Source organism: Copadichromis virginalis, linkage group LG3 (assembly GCF_057382275.1).
Source record: "Copadichromis virginalis isolate Kocher_CV1m ecotype Utaka linkage group LG3, C_Virginalis_male_GT1.1, whole genome shotgun sequence".
NCBI lineage: Eukaryota > Metazoa > Chordata > Actinopteri > Cichliformes > Cichlidae > Copadichromis > Copadichromis virginalis.
The window spans coordinates 54,803,868-54,817,859 of NC_140620.1; the positions used below are offsets into that span (position 1 = coordinate 54,803,868).

The window sequence follows — 13,992 nt, forward strand, 5'->3', positions numbered from 1 at the left end:
CGCTGCATATACCACTTATATTTACATTTCTATGTGATATCAACCAAATTACCGTCGCATTTAAACAGCAAACAAAACCTCTAGGCTTGTGTGTTAGAAAGAAAATGATTTTTTTGCCCCCAAGCTGCCATGTGAGGATGTTTTTCTATCTGGAAGCTGTTAGTGCAAACTACATTTCATTTATTTAACAGTGATAGCGAACAACGATCAAAACAAGAAGAAGATTAAAAAACTCACAGCTAGGGTGTAAATGGACTGGTATTTATGTGCAACCCCAACTCCAAAACAGTTGACATGGTGTGTAAAATATAAATATAATACAGAATGGAGTGATTTGCAAATCTCATAAACCCAGAAAAGAGAAAATACACTAATTTAAGAAGAAAACAGTTTTTAGGATTTTATTTTGAATTTGAGTTGGGACAGAGCCATGTTTCCCACTGTGCCACATATCCTCTTCTTTTAACAACAGTCTGTAAATGCCTGGGAACTGACGAAACCAACTGCTGGACTTTTGGGGGAGGAATGTTGTAATCTTACTCGCAGTGATGACATGAGGAGACCAAACAACTAATGTCGCTGTGAGTTTGGAGTCTATTCATGAGGTAAAAGGCAGACTGACAACCTGTTCAGGGGTAACACATTCCTGCCTACGGCCAATTTAGAACCAGCAGTTTATCAAACATGCATCTATGGACTTCAGAAAGGAGCAAGCAGAGATAACCAGAGAACCCACACAGCAGGCGGGGAACTTTTCACTGCTCTTCCGATGAGCAAATGAGCTGTTCTACAAGTTGAGCTAGACTTACACTAAGTGGGATATGAACATTCAGCATTAAAGACATTTTAATCTCGTGTACCCAGACAAGCTACTCCCTGCTGCAGCCTGGAGTAGACAGGAAGAGGGAGGAGCATGTAAACGGTGTTGTGGATAAAGTGGTATAATTGAGCTATTTCGACCAGCGGTGGATAAAATCAACACACCTTCTGAGAAAACAAAATTATTTAAAGAATAATTGATTAAAATATGTTTCAGCTTCAAGAATTCAATACCAATTCAGTATACAATGACTTGCAAATCAGTGCATTCTGTTTTAATTCACGTCTCAGGAAAGAAGGTAAGAAGAAGGTAAGATGATGACTTTTAAATCCGGGTCATCTTTCATTCCAATTCATGCTTTGTACAGCAAAGATTATCTTTTATACCTTCTCTATGACAGCGGTGACAGAGAACCAAGAGGTCTTTGTGCAGTGGAATATTTCTGCTTGATGAAACACGTGCTTACATAGCACTGTGAACTCATGCATGCAAAACTTGCGCAAACACAAGTACACAAAGACACACACACACACACAGGACTTTTGAGCCCACACAATGGGATCAGCCCTGTGTCCTAAGAAGATGAAGTGTGGCGTAGGACTTGGATCTCCCACACTGTCAATTAGCCCTCGCCCGGACCTGACTGAACACACACTGCAGGCTCACTAAGTGGAGAGCGCAGGCCGCAGCCTTTTTTTATTTAGTTCTTTAATTACAACTTCCACACACTGTGACTATGCAGAAACGCCGCTCGCCGGCTCGCCCCGAAGCGGTCGTCGTCTGCGCATGGTGGCTTTGGAGACGAGCGGCCGTGGACAGATGAGAAAGAATACAAAAACAAAGATTAGCCTTCATTTCTTCAGAGCGGGGCTGCCTGCCTGTTTGCTCGTTTCATCGGTTTCCAGATTCTGCAGTGAAATTTCACTTTGTGTGGGTTTGCAGTTGATGGACAAAGGCTATGGAAACTGCCTGCCTGCTGAGCTGGTTTCATATAGGATCTGTATGTAGAAGTTCACATCTATAGGATTACAATTAAACCACAGCACATTAGAGTTATCATGCTTTTTTTTTTAATAGTTTTATCTGTTGCTCAGTGAAAACATCCCTGCTGCCTTATTCCAAATGCAAATTCATGTACTGTGCACTTCAATCACAAATCCCCTCTCAACAAATCACACAGTTGTTTAAGGCATTATTATAAAACCACAAGCCATAATCAAGGGACTCTGTGTAGATGTGGCCAGACACACACACACACACACACACACACACACACACACACACAAAGATATTCCCAGATAAAGGGCTGCGGTTAGGTCGGGTGTGTGGCCTCCTTCTCCGTCTATACTGGAGACAATGGGACAGTGTGCAGCACACATGTCCCACAACAAAGCACAGAGCAGCTTTTTGAAGAGACGCCATCACATGGTCGTGGCAGCCTTGCTGCAATCCATCACTCTGTCCCTCCATCTCTTCATCACAGAGTCTCCCACTATCACTTCTCTGTTCTTTCACCCTCTAATTCTAACCCATCACTTTGTCCTTTGGACGACAAGTCTACATACACACAAAGCTTCAAAAGACCAATTTCAAATTCTTCAACAATACCAACAGAAAACACGGACATATATGAGCTCCTTCAGTAAAGTCACCTTGCCGATGATTAAACTGCTAACAATTTTAAGGATTTTGAGATATCTCAAGTCTCCTGATACCTCCCTTTCCTTTTACCAGTAAATTTCTTGCTGAAGCTTGCTTGAAGATTCATTAGCTAAGCTTGGCATGAAGGCTGTAAAAGCGGAAACGGCTAGCCTGGAACAATGCCAATTAATTAACAATAAGCTTTAGCCATGGTGGTGGGTGGATGTTATAAACTTTCCACAAAGCAAGGCTGGGCGCTTCCCTATCCTGTTCTCCTTTATTGCTAAGGTAAGCTAATAGCCTTCAGGCCTTCCTTTATATATACATATATATGAGTGAGAGTGGTTTCCCCTAGACTGGGTGCTTTGGGAGGATGGGTGTTACTCTTCACCTTTAGTTTTAGACAAAACAACACTTGTCAAGAAGCTTTTCTTGCACTTTAAGTTGGCCAACAAGTTGTGGGAGTCATCAACTCCAGTAACACCATCCTCTCCTCAGCTACTCCCTTCCCTGATGTGCTCCTCCCTGCCCTCTCACTGTTTCGCGCAGGGAAACAAGCCTGACAATGACTGATTGCAAAATGCAGAAGAGACTGTGACACTGTATGAAAAAGGTGAACTTTTTGTAGTAAATAAATCACTTTTTAATTTTTTGTGTTGTGTGAGTAGGCTGGATGGCGAAGGCAATGGCGGCAGACAATCTTTTGTTAATTTAATGTCTGCAGGAAAGGAAAGAATCATATTTGCTCAAATGTAAAACTATTCTTGTAAGGTGTTGAGAATTACATCATCTCTTTTCCCAGGCCACAACAGTCTTTTAATAACAAACTGTTTATAAGGACACACATTCACAGACTTACCTCCAGACATCACTGCCTTTGGAGAACGTGGAGGACTTGATGACTTCTGGGGCCATCCAGGCATAGGTGCCAGCGGTGCTCATCTTTGTGGTCTTGTGCCATTCTCTTGCCAGGCCAAAGTCTGTAATCTTCAACGTCAACCCCTCCATACATTCATTTTCTATGGGCTCAGCCAGAAGAACTTCAGGAAGACGATGTAGATGGTAGGTAGAAAGGAAAGGGTGGGGGGGGGAGACAAATTAATAAAAATGTTTACTATGCAAGTCGAGAAATGTGTTTTGGTTAAAAGTCATTGAAATGCATCGCTGCAGAGATGCACTTGTCTTGCTAGTAGCAGGGGAAAAAAAGACAAAACGTCACACTAAACTGAGCAATGTCTTCAATACGCACATTCACACATTGTCAGTTTCTTTTTCACTTCCTCTTCCTCTTATTTTAGGCCTCTAAAATTCAAGTCGACAAACATAATTTGCTTCAATTTGACCAATCGATGGAACTACATAAACCTCTGCCTAGTTAGACTGGCAGTGGTAGGTGATTGGCAGCGTACACAATACGCTATATAGTACGTTAGCACGTCAAGCTGACCTGTGCACGATTGGGAGCTGGGCCAGACTCTGTCTCCACCCTCAGCTGAACTGAGCTGTGCTGTCAGTGAACTGGCTCGACATGTTGGCCACATGAGGAAATATATAGAGGAAGCACCATTTCTAAAACAAATGTGTTCGGTGACTCCAATAAAGAAGTATTTCTTTTAGGAGCTATTATGATACCCAAATTAAAAGTCTTCCAGCCTTTCTGTTTTTAATCATCCCCCCCATTAAATTTTTTATCCTCAAACTAGCCTGTTAGCAAAATCACCACCGCATTTCTTAAGCTAGCTCAATAACTATTCTCAAATTTAGCCAGCTAGCTCCTGTTAGCTAAAGGAGCAGCAATTATATACTATATAGACTGTTTTAATAACAGTTAATGATATACACTTTAAACAATATCAAACCTCTTTAACTGTTAAACCTCGGGCAACTACTAAATGGGTTATCACACAGCCAAATACATTAAAAATACAAAATTGTTCTGTATAACCAGCTAACGTTAGCTACAGCCACTTCACTTTGATACTTAACTAATAAAAATGTTACCTATAGAAATAATTATTGGCTTATTTTATATTTACTGCATTTTATGCAGCTTCTTATTGCCAAATTCAGAATGACTTACATTTTCTGAAATCACTCACTACTCACTGTATAGAGGGCCTGGATGCATGGTTAATATTGCGATACCCTGTTAGAATCACTTATCCCACAGAGACTTCTGAAAATAATAATTTATAAATGAGCAAGGCCTTAATAGTTGCAGTAAAATGTATTTTCAATTCAATTCAAACACCCATTTCTTTTATGCTGGTGCTTTTGCCTGATGTGGATCAGTTTTAAAAGGTGCAGAAAGAAATGATAAAAAATATCTCCTTCAGCCTATTAGATGAAGCGCAGCATTTAAAAATGCCATCGCAAGATATTTATTTGCACAAACTCAACAACTCAAACTCAAAAAAAGAAACATCTTTCATCTTGCTGCCCTTACACACAGAAGAGCATTACAAGAGCTCACAGTGTGCACCCATCTCAACTGCACAAACAAAAAAATATTACTGCAATATTGCAAGTAAAGCTTATTCCTGTATTCTATTTTCATTAGTGACACTCATTTTTCCAGCCTCTTATCTGGCGCCTGCAGACCGCCATCTGACTGCTGAGCTACAAGTATGTTCAAAGCAAGCAGAACCCACAGCTATAAGTCTAAACAGCTCTTTAAAACATGTAATCTTGTGTTTTTCCTTACTGGCTACATATAGCATTACAGTGTTCATATTAAAGAGAGCCAAAGTAGATTATTGAACGTTTTAGAATTTAAATAATACTCAGACGTAGGACCTGTTCTGATATTTTGTGCTTTAAAAATATGATCTTTTTTTCCCCCCATTTCAGACACACAAAAAATAAACAGATTTCCCTGACATTTATCGTGTGTAGTTATTTATTTACTCATTTATGCTGTGCCCAACTCTGGTCAGATGATTGCTGTGTTTCCAAACACGAGTGCAACCAACAGGGAAGTGGCAACGTGCCCTCTGTTAGGAAAACTGAGCAACATTAATGCTCATAATTTAAGCGGTTTACTTTTTTAATTTTTGCTTTTCAACTCTTGCAAATGCTGATACTGATAGTTCGGAAAAAGACTGTCAGTAATGTCGGCGCGCTGATAAATTTCTCGGCTCTATTAAAAAATATCTTATCTTTGATTTGGTCAGTTGTAATTTGATACAGAGGAAGCTTCCAGTGGGTTCCTGTTTTTGTCCTCTCAAGTAAATTAGGTAATGCACTTTCCTGTCAATCCAACATTGATTTATTTAATATAAAGGCAGCACTTCTGTTCCTTATTGCATTTATCATAGTTCTGTTCATATAGCCTGTTTATATTGCGTCTACATACATATCGGCTGACATATCAAAATATCGGAGCATTGGTGTTAAAGGTTCTGGGCGATGTGGGGAATTTCTGTACATGGGTTTTAGGTATTTTCATAATGATGCTAAGGTGTAAGGTTAAAATATTAAATACTTAATTATTATTAGAAAATGGTAAAATGTATATGCTTATTTATTAAAGTATGTGTTGTATATAGATGGTGGAATTGAGGTAAACTCACCTGTGAGTAAATAATGGTTTAGTCCTATAATAGCTGAGAGTATTTAAGGCTGCCATTTGTCATTAGACACCGATTTGTGCTGCTGCTTGAAGGCTTGACCTGGCATTCATTATCCACGGAGTTATATTATATGTGGACAAATAAACACCTCTTGTTTCCAAAGTACTCTGCCTCAGCCTTCATCTCCAGCCACAAAAGGCCACTTTGTTACAATCGGTATTTGTACAGAACCTAAAAACACCCATTTCACTGGGCTCTAATTTTTAAAGCCTAAAATGTCCAGTGAATTGCTTCAATGACACTTTGTTTGATAAATTATCTGAAACTTTGGCTTTCTTTAATATGAACATAATGTAATGGTCTAAAGGTCTTTTAGTTCTCTGTTTCACATAAGTTCCTTTTTTACTTTAGATTTATGCACACCTGACAATGTTGGTAAAAAACTGTCCTTATTGTTAATGCCTGTGTGCTTATAATGACTAGTGTATGTGTGCATATATTAGAGCAGGGCGATATGACCATAAATATTTATCACGATATACATTTGAAAATTTGCGATAACGATAACTGACGATATAATTGACACTAGACAAAATACTTTACAACTCCTCAACTTTATTAGTGCAAAAAAAACAAAAAAAACCAAACATAAATGTATTTTCACTTAAACGAGCAGCTGTTTTTTTATGTGCATTAAAGTTATATAAAACTTTAACAGTGCAAATGCAAATTCCTTGCTGACAGTTTAAACAAAAGGCATTTCCAGTGGAAATTGGCCGACATGTCCTCAGCATAACCATGTATAATATCCACAAAACCTAAAAAGGGGTTATGCACACACAACACGGTAATATTATGTTGAAGCACAGTACGTATCACTCCGCGAGGCGCCTGCCTACGGTAGCCATAATGCTCCGACAATCCATCAAGCGGTGCCGTTTTGTAGCTTAGCAAAGTCGTACTAAAACATTTGACAGATTTTCAAGCGCCGTGTACATAAAATCGTTTCGAGGTCAGTAAACACAACCAGAATTCATACATAAGGCACACGGGATTATAAGGGGCACTGTCGATTTTCAGAAAAATCAAAGGATTGATTTTAAGTGTGCTGTATTTTCCAAAAAACACGGTAATAACGACGGCCCGCTAGCATGCTCTACCAAAAATAGTGCTCTGTTGTGTATCTGACAGATGAAAGCCAAACCAGTTCCACACCACTGAAGTTGCAGCATTTTTACAAACCAATTCTGGTTCATCCGTTTCATTTAACGATCCACTTTCGCTCTTCTCATTCTGCGCGTTTCACCCATATTCTATCGCGATATTTAATTTTCCTATCGTTGCCCAATATTACACCGATATTACCGTGTAGCCCAGCCCTAGCATATATCTTCAGTATTGCCAGTATGAGGATATTATATTTTCTACATGCATGAATCTGAGGTATATTTACGCTTCAGGCAGGGAAGAAGGTGCTCAATCATAAGAAAGCAAATGTGTGGCAGGTTCTTATAATTGCATTCGAATGCAATTATAACATGCAGTATAATTGCATGGAGTATAACTAAAATAACATGTAAAACACTCAGTAACGCACAGCTTTTGACCTACACATTACCAGAACTCTTCATACTGGGATTGTGTGAAACTCTAAGCAAAGTCAAAGTATAAAATGCAATAAGTTCTATATTTTGTTAACCAGTCAGTGTCAGGAAATCTTGCAGCACCGAAAGCCTCGCCAGGCAGGTTTCTATGAAAGCAGAATATAAAGCTGAGGATTTCTGTCGCTGCAGTGTGACTCTGTATCACATGTCTCAGTGAGATCGGCAGCCGTGCCTCTCTTCCCCTTTGCTGGCAGAGTGGGCATCGCTTAGGGCAAGGCTGGCTGTCAAACTCAGGGAGGAGAAGCAGCAAAGAATTTCACTTATTATAGGGAAGTAAGACTCCAACTATTTGCAGTCACTTTCCGACTCTCTAGGCTCGGCTCTCTTTCCCTTTTTTTCCTCCCCTCGACTTCACTGAAAAATCTATTTTCTCCTCTCTCTGTTTTCTTTATCCACAAATATATGAATTTTTATCATTTTCCAGATATAAAACCGACTCTCGCCCTCCCTCTCTCCGTCTCTTTTGTTCAGACATCCTGTGCTGTGCCTCGTAGCCCAGAGGCAGCAAGTTTGACGTCACAAAGGAATGCATCACAAGAGGTTGTGTTGTCTGCTCTGTGTGTGAGAACATTGGAGGGAATAGGAGACACGGTTCTTTCATAATGTACTTGCATGACAAATTGTGCTCCCTGGTCATAGAGACACCATCCACAGCCGTGCATATTATTTTGTCCATTCTGTCTGTAAGATGATGGGTAGGTGCAAAGCAAGACGATAAGTTGAGGCTTTTACCTTATATTCTTATAGACCGAAAGCTTTTTAAATGGGGGGGGCTTTAAAAGCATGTCGACCACCAACTTTTTTGCTTAATTATCGACTTCTGCCTCACAACGAAGACCCAAACAATGAAGTAGCAAAAGAAGCCAACAGCCAAAACAAAAAAAAAGCCTCTACTGCTGCACATTTAACCTTTCTGCAGAAAATCAATTTCTGTCCATTCTTTGCCTGAGTCACTGTTTCTGTCAATTCCACAGGCCACAGGGAGGGGTGGGGGTATTTACTGCAACAGGCCCTGATCCCTTGCTCTACTTCTTTTGTCCTACTGCTGGTCAGCGTCTAGTGAAAACAAGCCCTGGTCAGTCACCCCCATTTCCACCAGGATGCTCGATCTCTGTGCCATGACCCTACTTCCGGGCAGTGACATTGATATCTGTCTATTAGCCTGCTCTAACAAGGATCTGGCTTTTTTTGAAGGGGGGAAAATAAAGTTCCCACCGACGGCTGCTTATTGCTATTTTAGTAAACAGAGGTTAAGAGGGGTCACATGGCTGCAGACACAGAGTGAGACAGAGCAGCGGGAAGTGTTGGTGCTGTGAGGGAGCGAGCAGAGGTGTCACAGAGAGAGAGAGTAGCTGACTGTTGATTGTTATCATATGATAGAGGAACATGGGGCACAGCTGTAAGTGGCTGGGCTAGAAAGCAGAGCTATAGATAACTGTGTACACACACACACACACTACATTTGCAAAACGATGCACACACAGGCACTTAACACACATTTGCCACATTTGATTTTTAGCAATATTCCCAGATGCACACAAGCATTCAAATATGAGAAAAATGTACACACACACACACACAAAAATTAAAAGGAAGGCATGAAAACACACCACTGAACTAGTTCACACAAACAAACCGAGGTGCAGAGTAAATCCCACGGGTGCGCTACGACAGGTGGACCAATCATCAGCCCTTGACACGACACCAGTCCTCAGAGTTGGCGGTCACAGGAATGAAGTCATTTATCCAATGGAAATGAGGGGGAAACGAGATCTATGCAACAGATCATTTATTAATAACTTTTGATGACAAGTAAAGAAATTTTTAAGATTATTCATGCGTCCACAGTTTATGAATTTGATGTCTCACTCTGTGTCACATTCACTTGAAATCACGTAGGAGCAGGTTAGCAGTAATGTTACGACTTTTACGTTACACAAATAAAAGTATAAACTATACATTTCATTCTAGATTCCCAGTAGCAGTGTCACCATTTATTATATATATTGTGCAGTAGGGAGAGAAGAAGGCCAAAGAAGTAGTCATTTCCAAAGTCTGCATGTACGATGCAGCTGCATGGACGATATGTAGAAACTTCTAGACTGTTACTTAGCAAACATTCCATCGATTATGTGATGTTAACAGGTCTGAGCACAGAGGCATTCTGTAGGGGGGGAAAGTAGGCATGAATCCATCACAATCCTGCAGAGATTTACTGCAAAAGCCAACAGGGCCATAAATTAAAAAAATACATAAATAAACAAATAAATAAGTAAATAAACACACACACCAGAGCAGAGGTGATAGACGGTTTCATAACACACACAATAAACAAACAAAACTTATGCACATAAATGTGCTTGCACTTACAGCTATACTCAAACTCACGCGTGCACACATGCAACCACACAGAGAAACAAACACACGAAACAAAGTCTCAGCACATGTACACATGACATTCTTCTTCCACTTCCTGATCTGAGGCAGAGTGCATTCACAGTTTAGCTCCTGTTCGGCCATCCTCCTCTGACCACCACCGTCACACTGACGGCAAATGGCGTGCTAGTCAGCTGCTTACTGGACACCGTGTGGCTAAACTCCGTGTCCAAATCAGCCACTGACCCACATAATAATAATTGTGCTGCTGATATCTTCAAAACTATGTGAAGCAATAAATTCATTAAGAAAGGAAGTCTACAAATAAATTGTACTGAACTAAAATCATAACATGGAGGGATACGGGAGTGCTTTTATCTACCTCCCCTGTTGTCTCCCATATTAATCACATTTTAAGGAGGTGTGTGAACCAAAGAGGTAAAAAGAGCAGGAAATCCAGCTCTCCTTCAAAGGATAACGGCAAATATCACGACTAGATCGGGCTTGCCCAGTCAGAGTGTCTTCCTGATTGAGAGGCACGAAACCAACAATGTCACCACAAAAAACAGCATGACTGTTCTCCATGGCAACGGCACTCTGTTTAGCATTGTTTGTTGTTCAGAAACAAGAGTGTGTCAGTTGCAGACATGACTCCTACCAGCGGTGGCCTAGATATGATAGCGGCTGTGGGAGTGAGTCAACTCTGCAACAGAATCCCAGAGTCATGGCTTTTTTTCAGGGGTCTTTCCAGCACTGATTAAACATGTGCTTACCTGACTGATAAAGGCAGCGGTGCCTCATGGACAAATATGGGCTATTATACATTCCCCACATTCTTCACATGGCATTTAAGAAGCAAGGCTTCTTGTTCTGCTCACATTTACTGACATTACCCCAGATTTACTGGCAAATACTAATGGGAAAGGGTCTCTTAATATGCTGTCACAGATTAACCATCAAGCCTATCAAAAAACATGTTGCTTTGACTTTTTGTTGTAGTCCAGTTTTCAGTAGAGATGCACCAGTTGCAGTTTTCTTGGCCAGTAAATTGACAGAGCATACAAACAAACATCTATTTTTATTCAATGCAGCAATATTATTTCAGATTTTTATTTTATTTTTTTAAAGGTATTAAACTTGATAATTTTACCCAAACTGCAACAAGTTATAGTGTCTAGGACTGGAAATAGAGTGCTACTGGACTCTATTACTTTATTACAAAGTTGGTGCAAAGCCTGCTTGCACCAACTTTTAGGTATATTTTACCTTATAGAAAAAAAGCAGGTGCAACAAATTTATATAACACAAGAAATGTTGGTCAATTTATATCATTTCGATGGGCATTTATAACTTCACTGGAAAAAAAGGCCACCAAGCCTTTTCTCTTTTTTCTTGTTTTCACTCATCTCCATAATTTTCCTCCTCCCTGTTTTGATCCCTTGCTCATACCGAGGCTGCGGTTTGTGGTTGGCTAAATACACTTGTCTACCATAGCTATATGAAGCAGAATGTGTTATGAAATTTACTTTGTTTTTCATTGACAGTATTGTTTCATTTAGTTCGTTTTTGAATTTTTATTATTACACTCAAATAATGACAAAACAGGATATTATTAGTTATCCTTTATGGATCAAGTGTTTCAAAAACTACTATGAACGGAGCACATTAGATCCACCACAGCTGCTAATGTAAACTGTATTATGCAACGTTTGAAAAAAAGGAAGTTTAGCAGGCATAGAAAAATTCGCTAAAGTGGACTTAAACAGTCACTGGCAGGTACTGACATACAAAAAGCAACGTCTGGCTTAGGCTCACGCCCTCGTCAAGGACACTGAACATACAGTGCATGCAGCGACAAAGGCTATAAACTTTCACATCCAAAAGTCTGCCTCTTCACTCTGCACCTCACTTAATTATCTTCTTCCCTATAATTCCAAACTGCAGCTACATCTCCATCTCTCACCACTTGTTCCTATGTATGGTATGATTCCTCACCCCTGTTAGTTTCTGCTAGAGTTGGACTGATAATTACCCGAGGATACTAAGCCGGCATTGACTGAAAACTCGCGCCATACTTGGTGTGCATTTTTTTAAAAGGAATAATAATCTGGACAACACAAAAAAACTAATTCTTTTCAACAAAAAGCAAAAAGGTCAAATGAAAGAGTGCATAGTATCGCTCCATGGCCAAAATGATCTGTGCTGGTCTTTAAATGCCGACATCGGGTCGACCTCTGTGCTCTCTCTACCTTCCTCCCTCTCCCTCCTCCCTGCCCTGCAACCCGTAGGCTAGGGGAGAATTCCGGCAGGGTGGGGGCTTTCCCCAGGAAGAACGGGAGCTTTGTCCCCTGAGGGACGAAGCCATAGCCTGACAGACAGTTTGGCAAGCTCTGACCAGGCAGCGAGCAAAGGAGAGAGAGAGAGAGAGGGAGAGAGATCGGGTACAATCATAGTGCAGATGTCAACTCACGACGAAACTGGCGCTCATGCCACTGGAGTTTCGCCTTAGCTCAGGGGTGCATTCAAAGTTGCTCGCTGAGCGCGAGAGTTAAGCAACGTCAGCAGTTTAAACACTAGGCCACAACTAACCAATGTGTGCTGTCCGTCTGAGGCGGCACATCTTCCTTATTTGATATGTGTAAAGATAAAGTTGTGATTGATGTGCACTTTTGGTTCACACACTGCACCACAGGGCTGTCATTAGTAAAACCTGAATTCCCTGATCAGAATGCACTCATGCTATCACTCTGTATGGCACCTTAAAACATCACCCATTTCCTGTAAGACGCAAATCACGCTCAGCTGCAGAGAAATATTATATATAGTCATGATTAGTTTGACAACCTAACTGCTGTCAGAGCCTTGGTGGGGAGGATGATGTTTGCAGCAGTTTGGGGAAAATCAACCCTCGCGAACTCATCCAAGTAAGTTGGAAGATAATGTTGGTGAACCTGTTGGTTTGCGACGTTTGCCCTGTTAGACTTGTTTTATAGGGAGAGTCTTAATAGATAGATGCAAACCCTGAGAGCGGGGTGATGTAACTTCTCAGAGGGAGGCAGCCACGTCCCCTTTAGCATGTTTCTGTTTTTACTACAGGCCATGAGAAGGAGTCAGCCAGTTAGCTAGCTTAATTTGTAGTTTCATATCTAAACTGAAACTTATCCTTGTTTTACATCTGAATTTAAAAACCTTTTAACGTTTCTATTCATTGAAATTACAGAAATAAATTGTCAGAACAAAAATATCACTGCTAGCTAAAATCTTTAAATAAATATAACTTGCATTCATGAAAACTGGGTAAAAACATATCTTTGAGAGATTAAATTTTAAATTCACTAAGCCTAAATAACTTAGAAGTTGGGTTTTTTCTGGCTCACAATGGGCTATTAAGGGGGAAGACTAGGTATCTATCAATGCACCGTAGAAGCAGTAGCGCTACCAGAAATCTATCTGCCGCTACTTTATGTTCCAAGTATTTTGTGACAAATAACTGAGCAATATACAATTATTATTTTACTCATTACACCATATTGGACTGCAGTTTCTGTTCTGCAGTCCAGCCTATGAACCTGGAGTAGCTCCGCTTGCTGTAGCTTCTGGAAGTGGACCTAAAGCATTCAAAGATGGAGTACTGTCAGCAGCTCAAGCCCAAAATGGTGAAGTGTGAGTTCACCCAACAGCAGGAGGAGATCCTCTTTGGGAAAACAGCTAAATTAAACTGTGGTTGGCTGTGACAGCAAAAAATGGCAGGAGGCCAGTCAGTAGGAAAAATAAAAGCTGCAAAAGGTCTGGGGCTAGCTAGTTAGCGGCAACTGAACTTTCTAAATAAGGGCAAATAAATCCTACTAAATGGACTGCGAATGGTGCCAGTCTCTCAGACAAATAAAGAAATTGCTAAAATAAGTAAACAGATATATAT

At 40.4% G+C, this 13,992-nt stretch overlaps 1 protein-coding gene across 1 annotated transcript in view; it reads right to left on the reverse strand.

The window, feature by feature from the left end:
* The window catches only part of LOC146715318 (mitogen-activated protein kinase kinase kinase 11), a 44,764-nt gene that overhangs the window by 15,457 nt on the left and 15,315 nt on the right, over positions 1-13,992 (reverse strand). The window contains exon 2 of the mRNA XM_085451718.1: positions 3,321-3,501. Coding sequence (XP_085307844.1) covers positions 3,321-3,501 — 181 coding nt within the window. The remainder of the gene's footprint in view (positions 1-3,320; positions 3,502-13,992) is intronic.